At 32.5% G+C, this 12,791-nt stretch overlaps 1 protein-coding gene across 1 annotated transcript in view; it reads right to left on the bottom strand.

Moving 5' to 3' along the window:
- RAB4A (RAB4A, member RAS oncogene family) overlaps positions 1-12,791 on the bottom strand; it is a 54,243-nt gene that overhangs the window by 10,077 nt on the left and 31,375 nt on the right. The window contains exons 2-5 of the mRNA XM_051993619.1: positions 8,798-8,878; positions 7,268-7,382; positions 2,345-2,407; positions 984-1,138 (exon numbers count right to left, since the gene is read on the bottom strand). Coding sequence (XP_051849579.1) covers positions 984-1,138; positions 2,345-2,407; positions 7,268-7,382; positions 8,798-8,878 — 414 coding nt within the window. The remainder of the gene's footprint in view (positions 1-983; positions 1,139-2,344; positions 2,408-7,267; positions 7,383-8,797; positions 8,879-12,791) is intronic.

Genomic DNA, 12,791 nt, shown 5'->3' with positions numbered 1-12,791 from the left:
GTACTTCCAGTCCCATGTCCTACAACTATCATCCAGGAAATTAACCCTTTTGGAGATGTGACAAAATAGCAGCTTCAGTCTGGGTTTCAGTTCCTGCCTTCTCAATAGCCACAACTACTAAAGACAAAAAAAGAAAGCTAATGAAGCTCCTGTTTAATGGTTTAGCACCAGGAATGGATATGGTTTATTACTGAAAATAACACTGAGGAAGATGCATTACCACCTGTTTTGCTGCTGCACCATAAAAGATCATGGGGCCCTCTCATTTGATTTACAGCTGACATCCCTTCTGTGTGTTGATTTTCCCTATTAGAATATGAACTCCTTAAGAGCAGGAACTGTCTTTTCCATTTCTGTCTCCAGTGCTTAGGATTTTTGTCTGTTTTTAAGACTAGGGCTTCCTATATCTCACAGGCTGGAAGTACAGAGAGACCATCCAGAGGTCCAACTCCCTGATGACTGGGATGAAAGCTCTGACCTGCTCCATTCTATATCTGAGCCAGTTTACCCTTTCTTAGGTAGGTAGTCTGGTGATAGCCCCCTCTTGAGGGCTTACCATATAAATCAATGTCAGACTTATTGTAGATGCAAATCAGCTTTAACCCCATCTCAACATTCAAACTCGGCTCAGAATATCCAAACTCAAGGTATCTTTTCACTCATTCTATATTATTATCTTCCCATCAAATACTTTATCAGATTTGTTCACAAACAGCAATACACAGGCTGGTTGAGCATTTCCCTTTTTCCATCCTCCTAGTTGTTAATGAGTTTCTTTTAGATTCTGATACTATGCAGTAAAGCACTGGAGTCAGGAATTTTGTCTCCTTTTCTTACATTTTCAATAATATAGTAAAAACTTATATATAATAAAATATAATAAAAATAGTTAAAATATAATAAAATAATTAAAGTGTATTCAAACATATCATATTAATAAAAAAATAACATGGAAATGAAATGAGATTTAATAGTTCCCCTACCATTTTCTTGGGCAAACCTGGAAGCTTCTAAGAAAGTAACTTCACGATCTGCATCTAAATCTTTTTTGTTCCCACAGAGTATTATAACAATATTTTGACTTGCTAGCATTCTTGCATCTGTCAACCAATTAGTAAGTGCATTATAGGTTTCTCGGCTGCAAGATATAAGATGATAAAATACATTACAGTCTGTAAAATATAATTTAATTTAAATCAAACTATTAAATGTTTAAATCAAACAAATTATTAACAATTTTAAAAATGTTTATTCATTTAGAAATGTTTTAGTTATTCAATATCCTTATCACAACAATATCCCCAAAACAATCAGTGAACTCATAACAAGAATTTGTTAAAACAAAAAGGAAAAAGAAAATCTGGTATGTTAACATTTTGTCATCACTAACCAGTTTCAATCGTTATCAAGAATAATATAAAACAATAAGAAGTTGTGCATTTAAGGGGAGAATCTGGTTCATAAGTTACTAGATTTAAAGAAAGACTGGAAATTTAAGAAAAATTAAAAAAACCCAAGAAGATTTTTGTATCAATTAATGCAACTGATCCTTTTAGCATTAAGGATCTGATTTTTTTTCATTTCAATGCTTTTTTTTTTTTTTTTTTTTTTTTTTTGCAAATATGCTAATATAAGTCCCAGTCTGGGCGAAAAAATTCCATACAAATAATCAATTCTATGCTAAAAATTGATTTAAACAATCATATTTAATTGTCTCCTTTTAAGTACAGTTATTTGGGCAGGTATACTACCTTCTCTGATTGGTACTGAAAAGTAAGGAGTCTTAACTACATTATTAATTGTTTTATTGCAGCGTGCCTGACTCAGAAAGCAAATTGTGGTAAGTGAATGACAAGAGTCCACTTCCTGCAGCAATCAAGTACCCATTCTGTTCTATAAGCACCCTCAATAAATCAATTCTCAAAGGAGGATATTTATTGTTAGGAAACTATTCATAAGGCATAACTTGTCAATTTTTTGAGTACTTATGGAAACCATAAAATAGCATGTTAAGAAATGAATTTTTTAAATTGTTCACTTTTCTCATCTAGAAGCACATGTATATGAACCTAAATGCATTTTATGAATAGAAATTCAGAGAATACTATGCATTCTGAAATAATGTTATATTTCATAGGACGGCACAGATATCAAAAGGTAATGTAACTTACCAAAGACCACAGAGAAGAGTCAAGTATACTTATTAAGCTCCAAATCATGCAAATTGAAGTGGAAAAAAAAAAAAAGAATCACAAATTCCTTAAACTAAAAATGCATAATTTCAGACTACAGGAAGCAGAACATGAAGATTAGTTTTTTTTCCTATAAGTAAAGTTTGTATTACCTGGTAATGTCATAGACCAATAGAGCTCCTGCTGCACCTCTATAGTAACTTCTTGTCACAGACCTGAAAAAATTAGATTGGCTTTATCAATAGATTCAAAAGATTTTTCACTACTCTTCTTTTTTAATTAATTAATTAACCAATTAATTTAATATTTTCCCCTAGTTATGTTTAAAACAAAATTTATTTTTTAAAAAAACTTTTGAGTTCCTGATTCTTTCCCTTATCTCCACCTCCAACTCCTCTTAAGAAACCATGTGTGAAGCTATACAAAACATTTTCATAAAAGTTATGTTGTCAAAGAAAACATAGCTCTCCCACCTTGCAAAAAGAGAGAGGGAGGGAGGGAAGAAGAAAAAGAGGAAGGGAGAGGGAGAAGGAAGGAAGGAGGAAGGGAGGGAGAGGGAGAAGGAGAGAGAAACAGAGATAAAGACAGAGACAGGGAGAGAATGCCTTAATCTGTATTCAGACACAATCAGTTCCTTCTCTGAGTGTGGGTAGGATTTTTCATCCTAAATCCCTCAGAGAAGTCAGAGTATTGTTGAGAATAGCAAACTTAATTTACAGCTGATCATCCCAGAACATTACTATTACAATTTTCTTGAGTTCATAAAGGACTTTGCAAGGTTTTTTTCTGAGAGCATCCTGCTCATTATTTCCCACAGAACACAAATATTCCATCATAATCACATACCACAATTTATTCAGCCATTCCTCCATTTGATGGGCATCCCCTAAATTTCCAATTTTTTGCCCTGAGAAGAGAGCTGCTATAAATATTTTTAAACATATAGGTCCTTTTCCTTTTAAAAAAAAATCTCTTTTGGGATTCATGCTTGGTAGTGGTATTGTTAGATCAAAAGGTTAGCATGAATTTACAGCCCTTTGGGCATATATCATATTTTGTGATTCTTTATGAACTGAGGCATGGCTTTTTTTTTTTTTAATTAAATTTGACTCAGTTCTCTCTGTTTAAGAAATGAGGCCTTATCAGAAGCTAGCTTTGAAATTCCTTTTACAATTACTATTGCTAACTGTATTTCCCTTCATTTATTCTATTCTCCCTCCTTTTCACTACATTCTTCTAAATAAGATGTTTCTAATGAAAGAAAAAAGTATCCCTTTTACCTCTGGGAACTATAAATTATAAAGATATAAACTACAAAAAGCGAATCAATGCATGTGTTATCTACATTGGGAGAGCTAATTAGCCTCCCTATTCGCTCTAGTTTATGAAATAGAAAGCTACTTCAAAGCAGCTAGGTATTTCAAGAAGCTACATCTAAGCTTCTGAAGTTTTTTGAAGACAAAGAGCTAGAGTAATGCATACCTTGAAAAATGGGAAAGAAACCTTACTCTAATGATGGCAAGTGCTGGAAATAATGCCAATTTTAAAAACATCATGAGAATTATTAATAATAACCAAGATGTTTTTCTTGTTAAAAACAAACTATGTCAGATCGATTGAAATGCCTTCTAAAATGAGCAGAAGACATTGTACTTAGGCAAAGAGCAAGAAATATTAGTTTCTTAACTTCAAGCAGAGACGTAAATTGTAGACTTTCAAAATTTGATTAGCCTTATGATGAACATTAGTAATCAAATTAATCAGCTAAAATAAGACTCACTTCCTCAATCTCTTTTAAAGAAATCTGTCTCATATCCAAAAGAAAGTGATTTTAATGTTAATTTAGGACTGGAAAAGCTCATATTATTGGCTACGACCAATGATTGATTCAATGTTTGATTTTGGTCTTCCCTATTACTAGTTCTGGGATGCCTGTGAATTACAGAAGTCATAGCAATATAGGACCAGAAATTACATTTGAGAATAGTGGCCATCTTCTCCCAAAAGCCTCTTCTTTTTCAATCTTCGCTAATTCTATTTGGTGATAGCACAATCTCAGTTAATTTAGGCTTGATACCTCAGAATTATCTGTGACTTTTCTTCCTCACATCCAAAAAGTACAGTAATGTAGAAAATGGAGATGTGGGAAGGTAGGAAAAAAGTATCTTATTCAAAGCTTCTCTTAAAATAACCAGAGCTATGACAATTAAAAAAACAGGCTAAACTTTGTACCCATTATTTCTGCATGTCATAAGAATTAAGCTGTTTTTACAAGAAGAGAGAGGGAAAAGTCCCTTATCTGTAATTGTAATACTTTCCAAAAAGGAAAGACACAAACTAAATCACATGCAGGAGTATTACCCATCATTCCTTTATTAAAAGCTGTTTCTTATCCCTAGCTTCCTTATTTTGGTTGGTGACACCTTTTTCCCCATCACCTAAGATTGGAACCTTAGAGTTGTCTTGGATTCTTCCCTTTTTGTCACATCCAATTATCACTGTCTTTTCTATCAGCACAATTTCTGTCTTATCTGTTCTGTCCTTTTTGCTCACCTTGCCACCATTATTCTAAAGGCCCTCACTTCTCAATTGGCCCATTATAATAGCTTCCCAGTGGTCTTCCTAACTCTAATCTTTTCACACTCTAATCCGATACTTAAAACAATTGTCAAAAATAAACTTCCATATCACACAAGTATCACTATTTTTCTCTTCTCAAAAAATATTCACTGGTTCCTTACTGCCTATAGGTTAAAATAAACATTTCTTTTTCTGGTTTTTGAGATCTAATAAAATTCGGCTGGCTCTAAACAACCTTACTTTTACATTTTTATTTTGTTCTACTAGATCTCTTGACTTTTCTTACACTTAGTTGTTCCCTAATCTCCACCAATCTTATTTTGTCTCAATAGCTGCAAGGTGGCTATTTATTATGTCTGGAATATACTCCCTTTAGCTCTTGGCTTCCTAAAATTGTACTCTTCCTTTAAACTTCTCTAGAAATCTTCATCTCTACAAAGCCTTCCACAAATCATGTCAGATGAAAGTTATCTCTCCCTTCTCATATTTTCTTATACCTCTTTATATGAAAATCAAAAGATTAATTATCAATAGGCTCCAATAAAGGAAATAAACATTTTTCTGATAACTGTTTCTATATGACATTTTTAACTTATAAATAAAATATTTATTAAACTTGTAAAGGACATTAGTTTAGAAAGTCTGGTTAGTTATTTTTATGCTAACATATAAAAAAGAATTTGAAGAAATGGTATATTATTATATATATGGTATATAAGTTCAGCAATGACAAATGATACAATACACTTTTTAAAAACTCAATAGATTAATAAACTACTAATATAAATAGTTAGTTAGGCAAAATATATGCCAGGAAATGTTAGAAAAGATACTTTTGATATGCTTTTAAGTAGTAGAAAATACATTTTAAATATTCTAGAAATAAAAGAATAATATCTGCTGAAATTAGATGCTACAAAGAATGACAATATCTTCAACATTAAAAAACTTTTCTTTTAATGACTAAAATTATTTTCATTAAAAAATTCCATAATCTATAGTTGATAAGTCTGCATTACATTATGGCAAAAATGTAAGCCCCCAAGATGTCGTATTTTAATGTATTAATGATTTCTGGGAAAAGAACCATTTGGATTATTATGTTTTTTCATATAATTCGTTTTTACCAAATGTATTAGTTATGTCCTTGATTAAAATCATTTGACCCATATTAAAAGATTTATCTTGGAAATACTTTAGAAAACTTCTATCTTCTATTGTTTCTTTAGTCAAAAATAAGTAGTATTACTTTTAAATACTATGTCCCAATTTCAGCAATACAATTATAGCCATGTTAGGTTGCAATTATTTAGTAATAATATATTTCATCTTCAAATACTATATTAAATTTGACAGTTTTTTTTTTAAAGCTTACTTTAATGCTCCAAGATTCTGTGGTTTTATTAGTCTGAGTTATTCTCTTCATTGATGATGACTGAAACTCAAGTACAACTTAACAGGGGGTCTTTAAGAGTGGTTATGGCTGAAGAACTCATTACTAAGGAGATTCCATCATGGCTAATTCTGGTCCTCAGACAGTAGAGATATAGTCTACCATTGAATATTTTGTTAATGAATCTGTACCCAAAAGTTTTTCAGCTTGGCAGCAAGTGAGAAAAGTTACATTTTATTTTACTAACATCTTCCAGAATGAAGATCATTTGTCATGATGAAACACTAGAATAGGATTTTAGTGGAGGCTAAAAAAATAAACAAACAAAAAACAAAAACAAAAAACCCACAGACTTGGACTAACACTTTCAAGACCAGTGTCTTGATTAAATAATTTGATTGATAGTTTTGTTTAATAAAATTAAAAATTAGCTGAATTTTCTGGCTCAATACTTGTTGAAACTATGAACTTAATGGTCTCAATATTGACAACCCACTTTTCCCAAGTTTTTGTTCACGTTTTGAAAAAAGAGGAAATAAGAAAACAATGATTCTAATAAAGAAGAAGAAAGGATTAATAATAAAAGTAAATAAAACTTTATTTGAATTAAGAAAGTAATAACATGGAACACTGGGGAAAGGGCTGAATTCAGAGTTAAAGGATATGACCTCAAAATCCCAGCTTTAACATTTACTCGCTATGGAACTTGGGCTATTTATAAAATAAGGAATTTGAATTAGATGCTCTCTAAATCTCGGCCCTGGTGTCAAAAAAAACTCTTCTTGAGTTCAAATTTAATTTCAGATACTTCCTAGCTCTGTGACCTTGGGCAAGTCACTTAACCCTCATTTCTCATCCTCATCTAAAATAAGCTGGAGAAAGAAAAGGCAAATAACTTCAGTATTTTTGCGATTTCCACCCCAGGAATTTTTTAAAAGTTAAAATAGTTTCTTTAAGATGGAAATTTCTAAACTTGTTTCAAGGAAGTTAACTACGCATTCAAAGAATACAGCTGATTATATATTTGTGATTGGTAAAGAAAAGTAATGGTTTTAATTCTAACCAAAAAAAAAAATCACTTTAAAATAAAAATTTTAAATACCTGAATCGTTCTTGTCCTGCTGTATCCCATATCTGTAATTTTACATATTTTCCACCTACATTTATTATTTTTGAACCAAATTCCACACCTATAGTGTGATTTGAATCATCTTTGACTAAAAAAAGAAGAGAACAAAGACAAAAAAATTAAATTTAGGACACTTAGAAAACATACTTTTCAGGTTTCACAAAAAAAGAAATATTTCACATTATTTCATTAAGTTCATTCCATGTACACAAAATTGGTGTTACTTATTCATTATTCTCAAAATAAGTTCTGTTCCCACATTTTAAATTAAGTATCAAAAATCAGGCAACAGGATTGCTGATAAAATTAAACAATCAATAAAATTTATCAAGGTTCTGCTATGCTTTAAAAAAGAATATACAGTTGGTACTCCTTCAAAGATTTGATCTATCTTTTCCTTAACATTATTTTGGCCAAACTGAATCATTACTTGTTAGCAAGTCTAGGTTTGAGATAGCTGACTCTAACTCAATTCTTTGTTTATTGAACAATTTATTTAGATATTCTCAAACTGAACATGCATGTGAACCAACAAGATGTGACATCTTGCAAAGATATTTTTAAACCTCCTTTGTAGATCAGAAATCTGAGAATAATCCATACTCATATGAAAGCTGAAGTAGCATAACTAGTAACTGCTCTGAAATGAATACAAAAGGAGAAAATTAGATGCTCATGAGTGAGCCTTGAGGGGCTCCCAAAATTAATGGTTTGGGAAGCAAAAATATATCTTGAGATGTTTGTTTGATTTGCAGAGGAAGTTGTGGTAATTCAGGAAATTTTGGATATATTCACTGGAGATGCCATTTCTATCAAGTTTACTATTAAATTATTTTTCTGTTATTTTTTTTAAGTGGCAAGATCAAGGAAAAAATTTTCTAATGTTAAGTTTCAAAGCTATTTCCCAAAGACTAAACCAACTTAACAAAGCTGCAGTCAGCCTACAACTCCTACTCATTTTAAAAAACAGAACCCAATTTTTTAATACATACCCTCTCTCTCTTTGAATTATCATCAATTTTTACCAAATATATCACATCTTTACCTATCTCCCCAAACCACCATTACAAGATTCCAATCTTCTAAAATTCCATTCTTCTATAAAACTTAGCCAGATAGGGCCAAAATACAATATTCTCTCCCACATCTGTTTATCTCAATCCAACTCTAAAATGTAATTATCTACAATACATATGAAATAAATACCTTATTATATGTGTTCAACACAATTTTGTCTTATGAATCTTTACTTAGAGAATTATAACATTTACTTTGTAAGTCATAAATCAAAGGTCACAACAAATATCAGAAATCAAATTTCTTTTTTCATGCAATTTAAAAGAAAATCAAAACACAATCCCTTTTAGATCACAACGATGGTTCCAGGAAAATATTCTGAATGTTCTAATTTCAATATATATGAATAAAATACTTGTCAGAAAACAGCATAAAACACAAACTTATGCACATATGTGAACAGGTGATATAAAGATAATCACTTACATTTCTTTTCAATAAACTGATGAAGTAAGCACGATTTGCCAGTTCCTGCATTTCCAATTACCAGGAACTTAAATAAAAAATCTAAAAGACAAAAAGGATGACATGAGAAAATTATTTTATCAATTTGTTTTTTTGATATGACTATATAGAATGAAATCAAATTAAAAGGGGAAAATGTGAATGAGGTTTAATTCTAACTTTTTAAAACTCAAACATTGTGGAAAATGATGAAATCTGAATAAAATTTAATAAATGTAGCACACAAGATGACTTTTTTTTTTTAATATACTGCATTGTTTGTTAATTTTACACATTATTGGTAAGGCTGGCAACTAAGAAGTTTCGAGATAAATCTACTTCTCTCTAAAACCACCTTCCAAACAAATTAACACTCTATATGGAACGGACAAACAACAAAAAAAAGTTAACAAAGAAAAAAAAAAAAGTTAACAAAGAATTCATGGTAACATAACTATCATGAAAAACAAAAATCAAAACAGTGCAAGAGCATTCTCTTGGCCACACAGGAATTCCTGCCAAAGTCCACTCAATTAAAACTATCTCTTAAAATGACAAATCTGACTTGGTTTGCCCTCTACTTAAAAATTTTCTGTAGCTACATATTTCTAGGGAAAAAATATACAATATTAAGTGTGGCATCTCTAGTCCTTTTAAATCTGGTTTACACAAGTTCCAGTTTCAATTCATATTACTCTTTTTCACTCATTCTTCATTCCTGTCAAATTGGCTTGATGGTTGTTGCCCTCTCCTCTAACATTTTGTAGCTTTTCTACATGCCTTTGCACAGGTGATACTCCATGTATGGAATGTATCCCCTTCTCACCTCCACTTCTTAGTGTCTTTAGCATCCTTTAAAGCAAAATTCAGATGCCACTGTTTAAGTGAGGCCTTTTCTGATCCTTCTAGTTGCTGGTGCTTTCTTCCTGAAATTTTTTAAAATAAAACTTAGCATCTACTTTATATTTAACTTATTGTGAACATGTGGGTAATAAGTGCATACAATACAATTTAAGTTCCTTCAAGTGACCATTACTTCTTGGAATTTGTGAGAAAAGAGACGAAATCTGGTTATAGCCTGATATTCATCTTGAACTCTGGAAAAGCTTATCATAAGGAGTTTAGAGGAAAAATATGTAAAAGTCAATGACCCAAGTGATATAGAAGTCCGCACAAAAGGGATGGTAGATCATATTCTGAAGAAACAATAGAAAATAATTCCAATGAACAAGAAAAATGAGATTTCTCTTAAGAGAACAATATGGACACACCTGGAATTTACTAGCCTACTCAGATTTTTGGACAGAAGTGTAGACAAGACAGGCCCATTGCTAAGGTGTGTGGAGAGATGGTGGAATAGGTCAGAAAACTCCCGGTTCTCCAAATTTTCTTCGCAAAGAAAGACAGAATATTGCCTTAAAGTGTCACAGAATGGCAGAAATAAAGTAGTGATAAGCAATTGTCCTCCTATATAGCTTGAGAGAACCCCAGGACTCAATCTCCAGAGGGAGAGATTTGGCTTCCCTGATGGGCAAAAATCTCCAGGCGGATTCCACTGAATCAACAAACAAGTAGCCCTGAGAGCAGCAGGGTAAGTAGCGCTGCAGCCTTGGCCACAGGAACTCTCTCATAGATAGTGTGTGTGATTGGACAGGTGAGTCCAACAGGTTAGTCAGTCTTTGGTTTCTACTCCAGAGCAGAGGAGAGAGCTGAAATTTGCTTCAGGGAGCAAGAACATTTTCAAGACTGCATAGCTGGGGGCTCCAGCCTGTGGCTAAGGGGTAGAGAGAAGTGCCTGAGTTTGGGTCTCCAGGACAAAGCTCAAAAAATAACAGAATGGAGGAACTGAGACCTGGGCACTATTCTCTATACCTCAGAACTAGAATCTGATAACAAGGGGCTAAAAAGAAAAAACTAAACAAAATAAAAATAAAAATGAGTAAGCAAAGGAAACCCAGTTATAGACGGTACTAAAGGAATAGAAAAGATCTGAGCTCATATTTAGATAAAGAATGAAGCTAAAAAAGTCACAACTTCAAAGAGAAATATCCATCGGGAGGCGGAGTCAAGATGGTGGAGTAAAGGCAGGAATTTGTCCAACTTCTCCCTCAAACTGCTCCAAATTCTTTTAAATAATGACTCTACAACAAATTTTCGAACATCAGAACACCCAGAAAGGCAAGAGCAGAATATTTCAGTCGATGGCATATTAGAAGCTCAGCAGAAAAGGTCTATGAGTGTCCTGGGGCAGGACATGTAGGCGCAGGCTCAGTCCCAGCTCTGGTTGGACCCCAGCATCAGCAAAGGGGGGAACCTCTGAATCAGCAGCAGTGCTGGGAGTTTCTGTACCTCTCAGCCTGGGAACACCAGGGAGTACTCGATAGGTCAGTAGAGCCCCAAGCTAGGCCAGCACACGAGAACTTACACTTACTGTGGGGCAAGAATATACCTAAGAGCTCCAGGGAAGAAAAAAGGGCTTGTGGTCAGATTACTACAAAGACCTCTGAAAACAGATCTATAAACTCCCTAAAGCTTGGGATAGTGTCCCCTCCATCTTGGAAACAGAGTCCTAAGTGAACCAAGAGTTAAAAGCTGACTAATAGGTAGGAAAATGAGCAGAAAACAAAAAAAAAGTTTCTGACCATTGAAAGTTATTATGGTAATAAAGAGGATCAAAATACACACTCAGAAAATGATAACAAAGTCAAAGTTTCTATATCCAAAGCCTCCAAGAAAAATAAGAATTGGGCTTAGGCCATGAAAAAGCTCAAAAGGGACTTTGAAAATCAAGAGAGATAAGAGGTAAAATTAGGGAAAGAATTGAAATAGGTACAAAAGGAAATACAAAAAGCTAATTAGGAGAAAAATGCTTTAAAAAGCAAAATTGGTCAATTGGGAAAGGAGCTACAAAAGCTCACTGAGGAAAATAATTTCTTAAAAATAGAATAGAGCCAATGGAAACTAATAACTCTGTGAAAATCAAGATACAATAAAGCAAGACTGAAAAAATGAAAAATGAAAAAAAGATGATATATCTCATTGGAAAAATAACTGACCTGAAAATAGATGAAATCATGATCAAAAAAAGAGCCTGGATATCTCATCTTTCAAGAAGTTATCAAGGAAATTTGTCCTGATGTTCTAGAATCTGAAGGTAAAATAGAAATTGAAAGAATTCACCGATTACCTTCTGAAAGAGATCCCAAAATAAAAACTCCCAGGAATATTATAGTCAAATATTATAGCCAACTCCCAATTCAAAGAGAAAATACTGCAAGTATCTAGAAACAATTCAAGTATAATGGAGCCACAGTCAGGATAACACAAGACTTAGCAACTTCTACATTAAAGGACTGGAGGGCTTGGAATAAGATATTCTGGAGAGCAGTGGAGCTGGGATTGCAACCAAGAATCACCTACCCAGCAAAACTGAGTATAGTATCAGAGAAAAAAATGGTTATTCAATGAAACACAAGATTTTCAAGCATCTGTGATGAAAAGACCAGATCTGAATGGAAAATGTGATTTTCAAATATAGAACTCTGAAGAAGCATAAGAAAGTAATCAGTTAAGTGATACAGTAAGGGACTTAAGATTTATCTGTTTATATTCCTATATGGAAGCATGATACTTGTAATTCATTAGCATGTTATGATGTCAGGAATATATACATAAGATATGGGTGTAAGTTGAATATGAAAGGATTATATCTTTTTAAAAAAAAGATGATAAAATTAAGAGGTTAGAGAAGAATATACAGGGAGAAAGAGAAAGGGATAAGTAGAATAATGCAGATTATCTGCTCTGAATATTTGTTGATTGATTAAAACATATAACAGATTTAACATGTTTGTTTTAAAGAAGTCCTATTTATATCCCTCTGAACTTCTTTTTGTTCTCTACATATTTTTTTAAATTCCTTATCCTTTTTTTCTGATCTTTTTATTACTATTATTACTATGATGACTATTACTTA

Source organism: Antechinus flavipes, chromosome 4 (assembly GCF_016432865.1).
Source record: "Antechinus flavipes isolate AdamAnt ecotype Samford, QLD, Australia chromosome 4, AdamAnt_v2, whole genome shotgun sequence".
Lineage (NCBI taxonomy): Eukaryota > Metazoa > Chordata > Mammalia > Dasyuromorphia > Dasyuridae > Antechinus > Antechinus flavipes.
Note: the sequence above shows the minus strand (reverse complement) of the source record. Positions and strands in the feature narration are given on the sequence as shown.